Below are 17793 nucleotides of genomic sequence, written 5' to 3'. Positions count from 1 at the left end.
AGGAGAGATGCACATGCACAAGTTTACAAGGGAAAGAGATACCACTGTGTCTTTGACTCTCTGCAGAGATCCTTAGATATCCTTTTTTCAAGATGCTTTAGGTGATAGTCTTGCCCTGCTGTCATCAGTGTTATCCCATCATCCTTTCAGGAAATGCAAGGAACTATTTTGAAGGAAAGCACTATTTCCAATTGTGAATATTAGAGTACTCAGACATTGTAATATATTAAAAATAATTTTACAATGTCAAAACAAATCTACTATAATGCTTTTCAAGCTCCAAAAGTAATTCTGTGGGTTAAAATTCAAAAGTTACCCTACCAGGAAAAAGGGGGATTTTTATGAACAGGAAGGAAGGAAGAAGGAAGAAAAATTAAGCTTCTTTGAGAGAGGGATGGGGTTGTTTTGCCCAGGCAGGATTATTGCATTAATTTTCTAATTCAGTACACTACAGATAACTTCCATAATTACTGTCTTATAAATCACTCAAGTGATTTCACAGTCATAAGCTAAAGTCAATATGGAACAAGACATGAAACAAAGTCTGTATCTGCAATGATATCAAAACAAGCTCGTTCACTTCATGCAAATGCCAGTTTCTTTTAAAACAAAGAGACAACACACTTATAAGAAAAGCAAACATTTACTTCAAATTGCAGTATAGGCTTTTCAATCACAGAAAAAGAAAAGAAAAACAGTGATCCGACAGCGGTCACATCCTGTGCAAAAATAAAAACAAACTTGGGATACAAAAAAACTGTAGCACAAGGTACTTGAGCCGCTTACACATTGCAGGATAAAGTAAATAAATACAGTAGCTAGAATATGGCACTCTTGTGACAGACTCTAAACCCAGTGGAATGCCTCTGAAATATTTTTATCCTTGTATTAGTAGCAAAGTCCCACCACCATAAAAGTAGAATAATACAATGCTTTAAATAAAAACAAACTAAAATATTTATATCTAAGAGAAGGATTTTACACAGTTATATCTTTTAAGTGCAGAAAATGGGACTTGGGCTTAGATCTTTCTTTAAATTAACCCCTGCCCCCTCCCCCCCACAATACCATTCAATCTTAAAAGTAAATTTATGTTTGAGGAAAAATGTTACCAAAGTTGCATAATTTCATTTGTTACTTCCACAGCTGGAAGTTAAATTCTAAACAGTCTTTAAACATGAAGTTCCTCATTAGCCAGTGAAACAAAGGACTTATCAAAAGCCCTCAGGATTTCTTTATCCTCCAGATAGTGTTTTGCTTTCTCCAACATCTTTAGACAGCAATCGCTAAGTTTGCAAACACAAGAATGCAATATGCATCATACATCAAGAAAAGACGAAGTTGATGAAGAATAACTTCCACGTTTCTGGATCTTTTCCTTGCTTCTTTCAAACTTCTTTATTAGCTCAGTCACTATGCACACAGAGGAAGTGAGTCCCAGAAGAAACAGTAAATCTGGAAGAAATAATTAGCCTTCTTTAAAATTGCTATTTGAGGGGAGACTTAAAAAAGAAGACTTACAACACTTTCAAATTTTCACCCAAATTTACATTGACAAAGTTCAGGATAAATGAAGCAAGAGTCAATTTTTTGCAGGGCCAGAAGGTTTAACATGCATGGTTTATGCACAAATCATAACCACACACAAGATATTAAAAGCTTTTAAAGTATTTCACAGACTTCTTTTCAACAACATAATGAACTTAATTTTGAAAATATTAATATCATTAGAAATTATGCTACAATAACTACACGTATTTCATTACAATCACCTAAATCCAGAAAAATACAGAAGTAATAAACCTTTGCCAACAGCATTATGTATCTATAGCTTTTTAAAATCCTCCTGTTTATTTACCCTCTGACAATGCAATCAATATTAAAGGACTGGATCTCTAAGTAAGGTGTTTATATTTAGAGAAAAAATTTGTGAACTAGTCAAATGAACAGTGATCAGAAACCAACTAAGTCAATAATTTTGCCTGCCACAAAATTTACATTAAAAACTCCCAAATAAATATGCACCTTTATAAAAATTTAAGAACACACTGATCAGTTTATGTACCATATGCATTTAAATCATGGTTCCTAAAGAAAACATCTAGAACGATTCAAAAGACTAAAAACCAAATCAATGAAACAAACAAAACCCCCAAAAAACCCTACCCACAAAACAAAAAGCATCAGCAGGCTTTGTATTCCTGTTGCGTACAAACAGCCAGAAAGTGATCTTATAGAACCACCACCCACCACATTTATAAATTAATCCATAACAGACAGTTTTGAAAAGAGAACTGTTCTTACCCAAGACACTCAGGCTCTCTGTTTGGAAAACCTTCTGAAGTGGTGGAAAATAAATGACCAATAACTGCCCCATTATAGATCCAAGGACAGCATAGCAGAACATTTTGTTACTGCAAAGTCCAATCTCAAACACAGATTTTGTCTGTAAAAACAAAAATATGTTACATTAAGATTACAATAATATGTAATCTTAATAATCTAGATAAGAAACTACAATTTCTTTTCATCCAGACATTTAGAAAAATATAAACTACTACTGTTGACCTTTTAGATAATCCAGAACAAGTTCTTGAACAGGCTAATTGCATTTTCTCCCTGGTAAATAGAGTACAAGTCTTGTCTTCATAGTCAAGAACTTGCATATTGATCTCAGCATTCCACATAAGTACAGATCATCAGAAAAAGGTTACCCCTACACTATTTCAAAACAGGTAAGACTGCAAATTACAGTAAATGTAGTAATGTATACAATCACAAAATTTCAGACTTGTTTCCTTAAAATGAAAAAAATATACACAGATAAAAAAAACAGAATCGTTTCAGGAATTTTCCTTGAACTATGGGTTTAGGATTACAAAATATAAAAGCTAAGGCTTTCAAGATGTTTCACATTCTGGTAAGGCTGCTGAACTGACAGAATTTCCCGGAAGAGAAAAAAACCAACCAAGTATACACAGCAATACAAAGGACCATCACACTTCAGCTCTTAACAACTTTCTTGCTTTTGTAAGGACACCACCATGTAAACAAATTAAGTAATAATTTATCTGTAATTTAAGAAATCCTACCTAGTAAATACATGAAACTCTGAGCTTAACAGCAGACGTGAAGTAAATCTGCAGGAAAAACACTTGACACAAACACAGCAAGATCTTCCCTCAAAGAAAACACTAATTATTCTGTTAATACTGGGTAAATGGACAGTATGAATCACTTACCTGAGATCTAGAACTCAAAGCATTGAACATATCAAAAAATACAAAACAGGTGAAAGTCATGGTAGTATCTCGTGGTGTTATTACATTGTCTCTTAACTGCCAACAAAATAAAATGAAACGGCTTTAGCATGTTTAATTATGGAGGGTTTAAAGCAAAGTCAATTGAACAAAATTATTACAATAATTCTACAATAAGTTTTACCAGTTAGGGAATGAAAGCAAAAGGAAGTTGTCTGCCCCAAGCTGATTTATTAAATCATACATGAAATCACCTGTAATTTATAAAAATTTGTAATTCCAAGCTATGATTAAATGAAGCCTCCTGACCAACATTTATCCTAGCACACGGAATAGCAGGAATTCTATGATGCACTACCAAATGCTCACATAACATTTTTCTCTACTGGGAAAACAAAGTCAAATGGCTGTTTCATAATAATCTGGTAGAAGATTTACGTAATTAGTTTCTATGGGCAAAGTTTCCAAAGCAGATCTGGAACCTGAAAAAGTCTATGTTAAAATAGACATTGGGGATAAAACTGTATTTTACTTTTCAACAGCTGTTTTGAAAATCTTCCTCTCAACTCTGCTAGTACTAAATAAGTATGGCCGAAACTCATTGCTAAGTTCATATTAACTCTGAATTCCAACTGCTGGTATAAAAAGGATTTCTTTTAAATTAGGTTGCTACTGCTCTAAGTTTTGACTTTTGTCATACCTCTCTCCAGAAGACGAACAGCGTTCCACAGACGATAATTATTGATGAAACCAGTATTTTAACAATCAGGTTTTTGGTCAGAATGCTGTCCTTCAGATTTCTTGGAGGTTTTTGAATAATATCTTTATCCACAGGCTCCACCCCAAGGCTAACAATTAAAAGAACATTTTAATCATCATAAAATTAATTCTCTGCTTCTAACTTAATGATTAGATTTTCTAAATTGAAAAAAAGAGGATTTCATTCTAGTCCCTCACCATCTCTCACCCCACCATCTACTTGCAGTGAAGAGGGTCAGTGGAAGAACCCAGAGGGAAGGCAGAAGCCTGCATGCAAGTTTCATGGGCATATCCGTGGATCTTTAGATAGCCCTGCTACCCCCATATAATTAGATACTAAAGCAAACTAAACAGAATTAACACAGAAACATACTACAAACATTGAAGTTCACAGAGGAAGTTCACACAGAATCACTGGGTTGGAAGAGACCTTCAAGATCATCACATCCAACCCATGCCCTGACACTTCAACTAAAACGTGGCAGTGAATGCCACATCCAACCTTATTTTAAACACATCCAGGGGTGGTGACTCCACCACCTCCCTGGGAAGACAATTCCAGTACTTTATCACTCTTTCTGTAAAAAACTTTTTCCTAATATCCAACCTATATTTCCCTTGGCACAGCTTAAGGCTGTGTCCTCTCGTTGTGTCAGCTGCTGCCTGGAGAAAGAGACCAACCCCCACCTGACTACATCCACCTTTCAGGGAGTTGTAGAGAAGAGTTTGCTATTTTTCAAACATCTCACTGAAGTTTAACACTTCACAGTTCCCTTCATGAGCAACCATTTCCCTTGTTGAAATAAAAGGACTACAGAACCTAACAGAGTTCAGAGTAATTACTTACCTTTGAGCTGGAGGTCCATCCATAATAATATTGATCCATAAGATCTGCATGGCATTGAGAGGATTAGGAAAGTTCATTAATGTAGCCAGTGAGATTAAAGTCAGTGCTGCTATACTCCTGTTGAAAGAATCCATTTTTACAACTGTCAGCATTGAACATTTCTGAAGATCCACTGATAACTGCTTTGTAATCAACATTTCAACTGTGTAAGAGTGGATACATATTTTGACAGTGTGAATCATAACTGATGTTAAGTCAAACTCTGAAGGTAGAGCATGAAATCCTTTCATACACTCATTCTGACAAAGTCCATATTTAAAACAGCATTGTTCTGGCAATAAAAAGGCAGCAAATTTGCATTTTAAAACCTCCCAAACTTTTAGGTAACAGTTCAGAATTACCACTCAGCATCACCTGATTGATTTTGTTTTATGGGGGACTGGGTCCTATAGTTTTCTTGTGCCAAAAGTCGAACTTCTAAACATGGTTTTGAAAAACAATCTGCTTTTCCACTCCTGATGTAAACAAACTCACTCTGTGCACCTGTCCCTGGTTTGCCTGGGCAGTCAAGGCAAGGTACTACTCAAGCTCCCTAAAAATACCTACAACCACTCCTCATTACTAGCAAGATGAGAAGGCCAGGCCAAAGATTGAAAAACAGATTAGCTGGCTGCAAGCTCAGCATTAGAAACCTCTGTAAAGAAGTATGCACTACTTGCTCTCAGTGCAAGATTAAGAGGTTTCATAACCAAGAAGAAGAAAGTAATGCTTACAATAATTCCAAATTTAGCACTGTACTGAACCCTATTATGCTCTCCCTGCAAAGAGGAACAGAAAAAAACCCAAAGGGTAACTGATTAATCAAAAACAGGTAAGCACACTTTCTTAGAACATTTGTGCTTAGTTATTTTTCAGCAGCAGATTCCTAGTCTAGTCTTTCTAAGACTAGACTAGGACACCTGGTAAGACTGAAAGTATATGCCACTTCTTACAGTGGTTATGCAGGTAAACAAATAGGTCTTGTTGTGCTGGGAGTTTTTGTTGTGAATTTTGTGTTGTTCTGGAGGGTTTTTTTTGGGTGTTATTTGTTGTTTGTGGATTGGGGTTTTTGTGGGGCTTTTTTGAGTTTGTTTTATTAGAGGTTTTAGATTTGGTTTTTTGTTTGTTTTTTAAACTTCTGCAAATTTCAGACCACTCTGAAATGTCATGAAGGCTTCAAAAAAGTACATGAACAACATGGTGAAGAGAAAAAACATGTCCCTGAGTCCAGATCCAATAAGATAAACTCACCAAAAATTCGAAACTAAGACTTAATAAACTCTTGTCCTCTTGCCTTACATGCACATCATGTAGCTAGCACACGAATCCTTGTGTGCAAGAAAAGGAAGTCACCTTCATATAGTTAGCTCATTCCACAAACCAGTACATGGATTTCTGAAGAACTACCCTCCTGATTCCCTGGCTTCCTTCATTTGAACACACATACTGGTTAAGGAGGGACTATGAGCTTCTCATTTAAACAGGGACCCAAAGGCAGCTCTGCTGTTTCTTATGATCCCTTCAGTAACTCACTTTACACATCTCAACAGGAAGAACCCTGGCAAAGTTACATGTCTGTTTATTGCACTACCTTCTGGGTCTAAAAAAAAAGCAAGCCACCAAACACAAAATAGTGAAAACTCAAAAGCACGGTATCTCAGCATCTGACTCAAAATTTACAGTATTAACATGAATTTATGCATCTGCTTCATGCTTTGATTCATTCACAAGAAACTTCTTATACTGACAGCTTTTCAAACTTACGTGCTCAGTTGAAATCTAACAAAATTTTTTATATTATTATAAATTCCTTTACCCTCTTCAATTGCAGACCTGCAATTAAAAAAAAAGACTACATTACAAGACAAATGAATCTACTTCCAAAAAAAGCTTAAGACAAACCAGAAAAGATATTAATTTAAGCACCAATAAAACCAGCAAGAAGCAAACAGAGCTGAGGTTCTTTTAACTTTGGCAGTCATTGTTTTTCAACTTGACTATAAGAACCCAAACTATTCTGTGATTGTGAATAATCACAAGTTATTTTTCCAGATGCTTAACTTTGAAAATGCAATTATTAGAGTAAGATCTCCTATATGTTCAAAATTCACCACCATCCTTGATCCTTCTAAACCAAGTCAGATAATTTAAAAAAAAATACAAAGAAACAACAAAACCCAAACAGCCAACCACTCCCCACACACATGCTTTAAAATAAAACACAGAAATACAGCATGGCTTTAGAGGACCATGTATTCTTCCTGTACCGGAATGAAATGCGTACCAACCTTCTTCACAACTCCTAGCATGTGTCACAACTTGCCTATCACATTATCACAACTACTGCAGTGAAAAAGGATTTTCTGGTACCTAAATAACGCCTACTTGGCTGCAAATAAAACTGATTTTTTTCTTACATTTCCCCAGTAATTAAACAGCATTCCTTTGGTAACTTAAAACAGAAATAATTAAATGAGTGGGGAAAATGTGTAAAACTATAGAAGTTCATACTTCTTTTTTTCCTTAGTATACACCACTCTCTCTCCTATTGAGAACTCTCCTGATGACATGAGCAAAACTGGATAACACAGTCCAGCAAAAACCTCACCAAGCCCATGTAAAGTCCTTACTACAGATGTCCTTCCTACGTACTCCTCTGCCTATGTTAAAATGATTCCCTTCTTTGTTATGTTTTTGCATAACAGCAAATTTCTCTTGGCTGAATTAGTGTGAAAACCTCAGATCATCTTCTGACATACTGCTACATAGGTAGATTTTCTTATACTGTACTTTTCCATTTCACTTCTTCCCAAGGATTAAGTGTCATACTTTGGAACTGATGTGTTCTGAGATTGAGACATAATTTCAAAATGAAGGCTATTTTGCCAGACAGCAGTTCAGCTCTGTCAACAATCACTACCTTCAAAAGTCAGATGAATTAAAGTCAAAATAGAATTAAGTTTAGTTAAACTCTTTTTGAAATACACCAACCAAAAAATGAACAAGTACAAACAGCTGGTTACCAGACACTAATAACCTATTTTCACCTGTGGTATCTAAATAGTTAATATTTTTTCCTTTTCTGAAAGCACCACATTAAAGAGTTGAAAACAGAGATCTACGTAATTTTTTTAAATCTTGAGTGGAATGCTCTGTCTTTTTTTCATGAGTTTTATGCTTCTGAAGTACAAAATTGAATGAAATCTACTACACGCTAATAGACTCACAATTTCACCTCAGTTATGTTTTCAAGCATGCTAATACTTCTGATTGAGCAGAAAACTCATTTACAGCAGCTACAAGCTCATTCACAAGTTCAGGGAAACTTCTATTTGTTTAACCCAGGCAACATCTCATTAAAGTTATATAGTACAAGATATGTACATAAAGGCCACCTACATTATTGTCTGAAAATCATCATCCACGAGGATCATATCTGCTGCCTCTTTACAAACATCTGTTCCAGTTTGGCCCATGGCTACACCAATATCTGCAGCCTTCAGAGCAACAGCATCATTCACTCCATCTCCTGTCATAGCTACCACGGCACCATTATTCTGCAGGGACTAAAGAGAGGGAAAAGAACTTAGATCAGGGATTGAAATAATCCATCCTATAAAGTTATTCTAGATACAAGGTTAGTGTCACTGCTCCCCCTTCTCCATTTTTTTATAGTTGCACTGTAATGTCCTAAAGAAAAAAGCAGCTGCTTCTGTTCTAAACAGCTTTTATACAAGATTTTGGGTTAAACTTCAGTTCGTATATTCACAGCCTAAATTTTAAAGCTAGAGTATTTAAAATTTGCCTTTAGGCAAAAGAAAAAAACTCGAGAGAGAGATAGAAGGTATTGTATGTCCATACTATCATTATCACCTTCTTACAAGTCTTGAATGCATCCCTATCATCTCAGTGTTTTGACTTCTCCTTATTGTTACTTTTCTGATTGTTCCAATTGTAAAACTGAGTCCCTCCTTTGCTACCTTCTTTTGTTAACTTCTGAATAGAGGCATTGCCACAGACATGGCTTGAAATTCATTCCCTTTTATCTCATCTGACAAGTATCAGAAATATGGTTCTTTCAAGCTCCTAGTCAATTCAACTGTAACGTGACACAAAATCACAATCAATCCCCAGCTCCCTACATGGAAGAAAGCACAATGTTACCTACTTATTCCTGGTGGGCACTATGCATTTTTCTAGGTAATATTTTCAAGTACACTTCACTGCCAAATCAGATGCATATCTGATTTCATCTTGACACACTGTAGCACATTACAGTCTAAGTAACAGCAGCAGAGACAATACCCACAGCAACAGTCCAGCATTTGAGCCTCTGTTAGACGTACCTTTATAATTTTCAATTTATGTCGGGGACTGGCTCTGTAGAATACTGCAACCTATTAGAAGAGTAAAGAAGCAGTGGTGAAAATTTCAGATATGTAAATAATTGCATTGGATTCTCTTAAGGTAGAGGGTAAAAAATACAATCCAAGGGCAACTGTATTCTTGTTAGCTCTCAAGCTGAAGCAGCAGTGAGCTGTGTTTTTAACTGAGTGAAAGCATTAATTTTAGAGGAGATTCAAAGCGTGTTCTGGTAAACAAAGTTTGTGCTACTTATTCCAAGATAGAATGTGCAATTTAAAAGCCTTCTAAAATAATGAAGCAACTGAGGTATAATGGCTTGCTGCTAGCCTTCCTGACTAAATTCACGCAGGCAATTGTGGTGCTGACTCTACAATCAACATCCTTTTTCCTTGTCAGCACAAGTGACAAGCTACTCAGGAGATTTCAATTTTACTAGTTTATAGCATATTATTAACAATTGAAGTCTTAAAGATAATCAAAAATTCTGACTTGGAAGGACCAATTTTCAGATTTTTCTTGGTCTCTGGACTTCTCTGTAAATCGAAATTTGACCATGTGGAATTTAGTTTTCCATAATCTCCATACAGTTAGCATTTTTTCCTTTTCAAGAAGCCTGACAAAGAGCTAGATTTGTCACCAATCAGTTTAGACTGTATACAGATATCAATCTTATTGGTTGATTTTAATTCCTAGTAAGATTTTGAGCAAACACCTAGAAAAGCAATTAGGTCAAAGGTCAAACATGTGTAAGTAAATTTGTATCTATTTCAGTTATTTAATGTGGACAACCCTTAAGAACATGTATTACCACATAAACCAAAAATTACTAATTACATAATTCTTGGTTTTCCCCAGTTTCTGTGAGTCACTAAGAAAAGATAGAAAGCTAACATCCACATTTCCCAACTGCAAATACTGGCTTTTGGCTTGCTTACACCAGGCTCAAACATGCTGCAGTCTAATTTTGCAGTCCTTTGCAAACAGTGCAGCATTTTGATGCAAGAATTTTGCAACCTAGCTAAACCTGAACCTCTATTGCATTTGATTATGTCTTCGCATTCATAACCTGGACATCGGTTAATCCATTTAGTTATTTAATAACTAAAAAGTATTAAGCAGTAACTTAACAGACCCTTTCAAAATTCCCAGCTAGTGACCTCAGATTGATCAAAATAATTAGGAACATGGACAAGTCTTACAAATTACAAAAGAATGGACTGTCTTAACATGCAGACTCTTCAGATTTTATAAATGAACTGAGTTGCTCAGTAATAAAATGGCCTAATAATACAAAAATGTGATGTTCAGTAAGAGATGGCAAAATGAAAGTTAAAGATAAAAAAACCCTGAATCATTAAAAGAGACAGAAGCAAACCCCTGAATCATTAAAAGAGACAGAAGCAATTTATTTTTTTATATCTAAAAAGATAACTGCGTAAGTTGAACGAAAAAGATTTTCATATTGGTCCTATGTCAGACCAAAATACACTTATTAGAACAATATTATTTGTAACTCAGAAATTATATTTTAGCTTGCCACAGAAAAAAAAGCATTTCTCAATATGTAAATGTATCCTTTGCCACATTTCATTAAGTAGTATATCAAAACAAACCTTTGGTGTTATTTGAGAAAGCTGCTGAATATCCAAATCATCTATCTCTTCTCCAGAGATTGCTTGTGAATTTTTGGAATACAATCCTAATCGACTAGCTGTAAAAAAGAGTCATAAAACCCCTTATTATAATAATTTACCCTTTTAAGACATTAAGTACTCTATTTTTTTAAATCCTAATATTTTCTGCAGCATTTCAGATTTGAAATACCTAGAGAAGAACATCTTACTACATTATTGATTCAATATGTTGGAGTAAACTACATGAACTCTCGAGTAACAACAACATGCTACAAAGTCTGTCCTAAATCAGATATTTATTTGCTTAGTCTTTTTAGGTCTAAAGGTCTGTAATTGATTCTGTCAGGTGTCATATAAACAAATAGAGGAGTTCAGTTGTATCAAAGAATTTAAAGTTCAAAAATAACATGGCAGAAAATGAAAAATAACATGAGGGAGACATGGAAAAGGAAAAAAACCTCTGATAAAATACTCTGAGTTTGGGGGTATACTCTTCACGTGCACATTGAACTGATTATCATTCTGTTTGTAAAGAATTCTTATTCCGGCTAAAGTGCTTGTTCTTTAATGCACTGTATTGCAAAAAGAAGTTAAGTAGTTTGCTTAAATATTTATTACTAATACTTAAGGTTCAAACTTAGTTATATGGACAAAACTACTAGACAGCACTGAAGTGCCATACAGTTATCCCTTGTCACTGGCTCTTTTAGCTCATCCCTGCTGTCAGAGACAGGCACCCAAGGCTGAGGGTAGGCAGGGTGCTGGTCCAACATTAAGAATCAGAAATCAAGCATATGTAATAAGTAAACAACATGAAGAAAATACAGTTTCAAACAGACAAGGTCATGTTAACCAAACTAGAAAAGCTGCTATTCAAGCTGAAACCAAAGTATCACTTCAGGCTACGGCGCTGGGGTTTTTTGGGTCTTTTTTCCCTGCTAATTCCACCATGCCATACATTAATCCAAAATACAGAATTCACAAATGTTGAAGAAATAATACACAGACTTCCTAACAATTAGCTAAGCAGAAAACAAGAAAATATGAAAGGAAGGGAACTGTTCATACCGATGGCAACTGCAGTTTCCTGTGAATCTCCAGTAACCATTTTTATTGCAACTCCTGAGGTGATGAGTGTAGTAACAGCTTCTTTCACACCAGTCCGTGGGGGATCAATTATTCCCACAAGCCCCAAAAAAGTCAGCTGTCCTAACTCAGGACCAGAAGCTAAGGCCAGAACTTTAGGAAGAAAAAGAAATAAAAATGTTAAGATTTGAAATTAATGTTTGCATCAGCATTTAAAACAACTGTTTCTAATTAACAGGCCAGCATAAAGCAAAGGTCTGGAATTGATATTTTCCTTTTTTTAAACCTTGGAAGTAGCAATGCTGAGCATTCACAATAGCTTACTTATGTACACTCTTGTCTTCTAAAGAACTCCTTACCAAACAGCCAGGTTTTAAAGACAACTTTCCTATTTATTCTCATCTGAGAGTATTTATATTTTGACTGTGTAGAAAGAGAACCACATCTAGCTTTGTGATTTCTCTGTGCATTTCTTTTATGCATTAGGATGAAAGGGAGGATCATTTAACATATTTATTTTCTGCTTTAGTTTTTCTTTTACCTTTTGAGAGGTAGATTTCATTGAGTACATGCTGAATATTCTCTGAAATGTCTTTTCAAGTAGGATTCTTAATTCAAATATATTTAAATGTCATTAGAGTTGTAAGGAAAAAGCAAGTTTGCTCTTTTCAAAACATTACCCTTGATTTTTTTGACAGACAGAACAAATGACTGTTCAAATAAAACAGCAAAAAAATACCACTCCTAGCATATCCTCTCAGCTTGTAATAATTTGTACCTTAGGAATTTCCTGAGCCACAGAGTACCCCTCCCTTTAAATATAAAAAAAAAAGTTAAAAAAATTAAAGAGCTGTGCATGGACTTAACAGCCTAGAGACCTCTTTAGAGAGGCCAAAGAAAGCCAGACATGCATAATCCTGGTTCATTATCAACTCCTGTCAATCACCTTGTGAAAAATATTTTGTTTTATCTAAAATTCTGCACAGTTTGTTAACACAGAAGATAATTCTAATGGCATCTCCTGACCTGCAATCATGAAGGTGACAGGAGCCAAAGTAATGGACAAATAAACACATTCACATTAAAAAAAAACCCCACAGGTATCTATAATAAGATATGGAAACCATTAAGTAGCAATGTACTATTCAGTTATGGTCACAGGCAAGAGATGACAGAAGGCAACAGTGCCCTTTCTCACCCTCTGCAGTTTAATCATGGTATTATACAGGCCTAAAAACTAAACAACACAGTGGTACTGAACAAAAAAAGAAGAAAAAAAGAAGATCCCAGCGTTTTGGGTTGCTCTTGTTTGTTGTTGTTGGTTTAGGTTGGTTTTTTTTTTTTAACATCAAGCAGTGCCATTTAAATGAAATTGATATTTTGAGAGACTTTTGAAACAGCCTTACCTCTAAGCCCTGCAGAACCCATAGACACCTTCTCTTGCTGGTATTGCTCTCTCTGCTGCTGCACCAGGGGTAGGCTCTGTCCCTTACAGTTATAGGATGTACAGTATCTAATGACTTGTTCATAAGCACCTTTCATAAAGCAAACCTCAGGCTTGTCCTAAAAGAAAAAAGAGCTGTTGTGTGCACATGTGTGCATGCATAACTACACATACACAAGTACCTAGACACATGGATACATAAGAATGACGTGTACTTTTGTTAACAATCTTAAGAACATAATGCAAATCAAACTTACACTTCTAAACATACAAATCTGCTCTTCTGAGTGTCTCTAGACAGTGTAAATTCAAGAGTGGTAAAGTCAAAAGAGCCAAGCTAATAATCAATACTTAATTTCAGAACACATCAGACACAGGCACTGCAAGTCACAATTTACAGACTAAGAGGCCATGCAAAGGACAGAAATTCAACCTACACAGGACATTAGACCTGAAAGACCTTAAGCTCCTTATCAGACCAGGTGCACAGGTCATTAAACACCCCTCCATTCTTGCACAAGGCCTAGTAGCTCTAATATTTTCCAGATATCCATTTAGCCTTGATATGATGATATCATGGGACTGAGAGTCCGCTAGTTACCTCAAACACTTAACTCCAATGCTAAATCAACTCATTCCTTCTCCTCCCCCCCCTTTCCATTAAGAACTGCTGCCTCAACTAAATTTCCAATCACTGATCACTCATTTTTCTCTCCAGCTGAACTAAAAAGCTCTTTTTTAATATACCTATTTTCTTCCTGTGAAGTTATTCATATGCACAGCAGTCAAGTTACCTCAATCTTTAATGACAGGCTTAAGAGAGTTCCAAGTTTCTAAATTCACTGTATTTTCTTAGTCTTCAAATAATTTATGTACCTTTTCAATCTGGTATCAATTTTCCAACATTCTCTTAAAATTGCTGATTCCAAACACAGACACAGTAAGTCTTTACATTAATTAAAATCTCATACCAATTTCTGCTCTTTACAAAGGCATGGATAGTCAACAATATAACCCATATACCTAAGAGGAGTCAAATGCTTTCTTTCCAAAGCAGATTTTACAATGATACTGGAATACTGTCAGCAAGGCTGGTTTTGATCTGGAGTAATGGAAGATTTTTTTCATAAATCCAATATAAGGTCTGTTGCACATATTGTCTAGGAGGCTCCAGTTACCAGACTGGCAGTGATTATGTCAATACTTGTAACAAAAATATTTACATGGATCTAAATGAAACATGAATGCACACACGAATGTGAAAGTATCAGGAGACAGAAAAAGATTTTAAAAAGTGGCTTTTTTTGATAATCCATGCCAATGTTAACATCAATAAAATTTGTCAACGCTGGAGATGTGATGTCTGCATCAAACCAGAAACCCTGTGTTTTAAAACAAATGCAATTTTACTATTGAACATCAATGCATATTCTTGCTCTTAATTCCTTATGTAACTATGCAGCACTGGAACAGCAGAAGATTGGCAGAATTGCTTTGGATGTTTGAGAAGAAAGAAGAAGGAAGGAGAAATAGCTAAGTATACATTCAAGGTCTCAGTTTTCAAAACACTTGAAATAATCTTCCAGGATGTCTTTTATGGAAATTATTTCTTGTGATTCCTTTTTTCTACTTCAGAGCTTGAAACTAAAGCTGTGCCTATTATCAAGCCATATTTCAAGGACTGTGCACTACTGCCTGCCTTCCAAAACTTCTGAAGCGAAAAATGAAGATATTAAACATGGTAGATAACCATTCTACAGAGCCAGTGCTCATGGAAACTGATTGAAGTTTACCTGCTGTGTTCTGTGAATGCATTTCACAGCCATCCATTTTTGCTCTGAGCTGAAGGGATATTCAGCCTTCCTTATGTAGTCTTCCTGGACTCCGTCTAAACCCATCTGTATAAAACAGAAGCACCACCACAATGTCAGGACCTTTTCTTTTCAAACAGGTATGAAATTTGATGACTTGTTGGAATACCTTAGTTAGCAAACATCACTTAATTAAAGAACAATTTCATCTCCAAAGTTGCCTTTTGAGCACACTGTTCCAATTTAGATAGACTTGGCAAACTAGCACTGAAAACACCTAGAAACCTCTTTCAGGCTTCCGCAAGAGCCTTGCTACATTTCTCAGTAGCTGTAATGGGTGTGTCACAGCATTTTACAAAAAACCAACAACAACCCCCCTCCCTCCCCAGAAGAAAAGAGCCCAAACACTTCAGGACAGTGTCTACAATTCAAAAGCCCTGCACTTGAGAGGTATTATAAATCCTGCAGTCACCAATACATCAGTTACCAACTTCCCTCTGCTACTGATGTGAAACTGGGAAAGAGACAGTACAGTCAATATTCAACAGGTAAATTAGTTTGTGGCATGTGAAAAGACAGTACTAAGTGCAAAAAGATGAAAATAGAGATTTTACTTCACTTGTAAATTTTTTTTTCTGATCCTTCAGAATGCCCAAGATTTACAAGAAAGAAACATAGGAGATGAGCAGTTGCAATACAAATCTAGGAGATCCAAAAGAGAAGAAAATGAGAAAAACAAAGCCACAAATTATTTCTACACATTTCCCACCTGCCACGAATCCAAAAAGCACCATCAAGTACACACCTTCATAGCAAGTGCAATTAAAGCCCCTTCTGTTGGCTTCCCCATCAATGTGTTGTTTCTAATCAAGGCATCATTACACACACAACCAGCCTAAATGATGAGGAAGGAAAGGGGAGAAAACAGAACACAAAGTAAATGCCATTCAAAGCTCTCATGCTACATCATCAGTTAAAACTCACCTTTCTTTGCCAAGATCTTACCTCCACAATTTTACTAATGGATGGGTTGTTATAACCATGAATAACTTCACCATCGAGCATCACTTCTCCAAACCTGTTATAACCTACTCCAGTAACCTGCAAGACAAGCAGCCAGAGGCAGCATGCAATGTAGTGTTCACCAGGTTAACTGCTCTCAGCTTTTTATAATAAACCACTGAACAATTTCAAAAGGCCATTCATAATGCTGCTTTTACTCAGTGTGCATGAATTCTTGTCACTCAGCTTCTAATGCAGCAACAGTCTGAGTTCAATAAAATATATTAGAGACTAATTTCTTTTATCAGTATCAATTTTATTCCTCAGCATAAATAAATGTAGTGTATGTTGTTTCCTTACAGTATTAGGCCTGCTTTCATTTTTCCTCTTTCTTTTGCTTTCTAACTTTTTCCTCCTGTTTTTCTCTACCCTGATTAATAATGCATACCCCCTGCAGGGGAATGGAATTACAGAGCAGAGTCCTACTTCCATCGAGTTATTAAAAAAAAAGGAAACAGTTGAACAGCCTCTCAGTTATACCTCAGAAAGGTGCTAAAACCAGTAAAATTGTATTTTTAGTGCATAAAACCCAGGCTTCCTACTAGGATCCTAAAAATGTTCTCATATCTACAGCATTAACATCTAATATAGTTCACAGCCATTTTAAGTTCTCTTTCAATTAGAAAAAAGGAACTGATTTGACCCAGATGCAACTGTGCTAGTAGCAGTATTCATACAGACTTCTAGCAATAAAAAAAACATATATAAGAAAATATGGGCAATTATTTGCCCATATTTTCTTATAGATTCAGGATATATAAGAAAATATGGGCAGATAATAGGAAACAATGTGGAAAAAAAGCCAGTATTTTTGCTTGCAGAATAAAACTACAAGACCATCTATTAACTCTATTGTGGAAACAAAACCCAGGTCAAGGAGTTTGAGAATTTAAGAACCTGATTAAAACATTCCTATGAAGCCATATTCAGTTCCACACCTCGCTGCTTTTGCTTATCATTTGTGCATTTACATCATCAGTCTTCCCAGCAACTCCCTAATCTCAACTGTCACTGTTTCATGTCCTGCTCCTACCTGCAAGTCCATCCATTATAAAAAGCAAGAATGACAGTGCATATTCAGTATGAATAGTTCACACAATAAATCGTCTTTTAGGCAAAAAGTTGGATATCTCCACTTTAAAAGTTTGGAACATGTACATTTTAGGGGGTTTTCTTTGTACCTGAAAATAGCCTCAACTTTCTGTACTGAAGAAAAACACAATCTCTCAGCTTGTCTGTGTATCTTAGCATCTGTCTCTTATTCTGTGTGACCTAGAGTCACCAAAAGTTTTAAGAACTTAACATGTATAAAAATTGCTTCTGTAACCAGAGAAGGCTTGGACAGCACAGCTCAAAGGCTGCATACTAAATGAACTGAGGGACAGGAGTTTAGTACAATGAATTTATGCTTTCTTAACTGATGCTTTACCTGTAGTATAGTCCAGCATGTTTCAGCTGATACATACAACAAAATAAAAAGGCAAAT

At 35.6% G+C, this 17793-nt stretch overlaps 1 protein-coding gene across 5 annotated transcripts in view; it reads right to left on the bottom strand.

The window, feature by feature from the left end:
* Nucleotides 1–624: 624 nt before the first annotated feature.
* The window catches only part of ATP2C1 (ATPase secretory pathway Ca2+ transporting 1), a 61476-nt gene continuing 44307 nt past the window's right edge, over nt 625–17793 (bottom strand). For all 5 annotated transcript variants that reach the window (XM_059847435.1, XM_059847454.1, XM_059847445.1 and 2 more), the window contains 14 exons: nt 16251–16346; nt 16051–16140; nt 15228–15332; nt 13397–13553; nt 11973–12143; nt 10884–10981; nt 9252–9302; nt 8305–8471; nt 6670–6738; nt 4867–4983; nt 3961–4108; nt 3243–3338; nt 2305–2446; nt 625–1455 (listed from right to left, as the gene is read on the bottom strand). In XM_059847435.1, the coding sequence (XP_059703418.1) occupies nt 1319–1455; nt 2305–2446; nt 3243–3338; nt 3961–4108; nt 4867–4983; nt 6670–6738; nt 8305–8471; nt 9252–9302; nt 10884–10981; nt 11973–12143; nt 13397–13553; nt 15228–15332; nt 16051–16140; nt 16251–16346 (1644 nt within the window). In that variant the 3' untranslated portion in view covers nt 625–1318. The remainder of the gene's footprint in view (nt 1456–2304; nt 2447–3242; nt 3339–3960; nt 4109–4866; nt 4984–6669; nt 6739–8304; nt 8472–9251; nt 9303–10883; nt 10982–11972; nt 12144–13396; nt 13554–15227; nt 15333–16050; nt 16141–16250; nt 16347–17793) is intronic.

The sequence above is a fragment of the Haemorhous mexicanus genome, chromosome 1 (assembly GCF_027477595.1).
Source record: "Haemorhous mexicanus isolate bHaeMex1 chromosome 1, bHaeMex1.pri, whole genome shotgun sequence".
In the NCBI taxonomy this organism is placed as follows: Eukaryota; Metazoa; Chordata; class Aves; order Passeriformes; family Fringillidae; genus Haemorhous; species Haemorhous mexicanus.
Note: the sequence above shows the minus strand (reverse complement) of the source record. Positions and strands in the feature narration are given on the sequence as shown.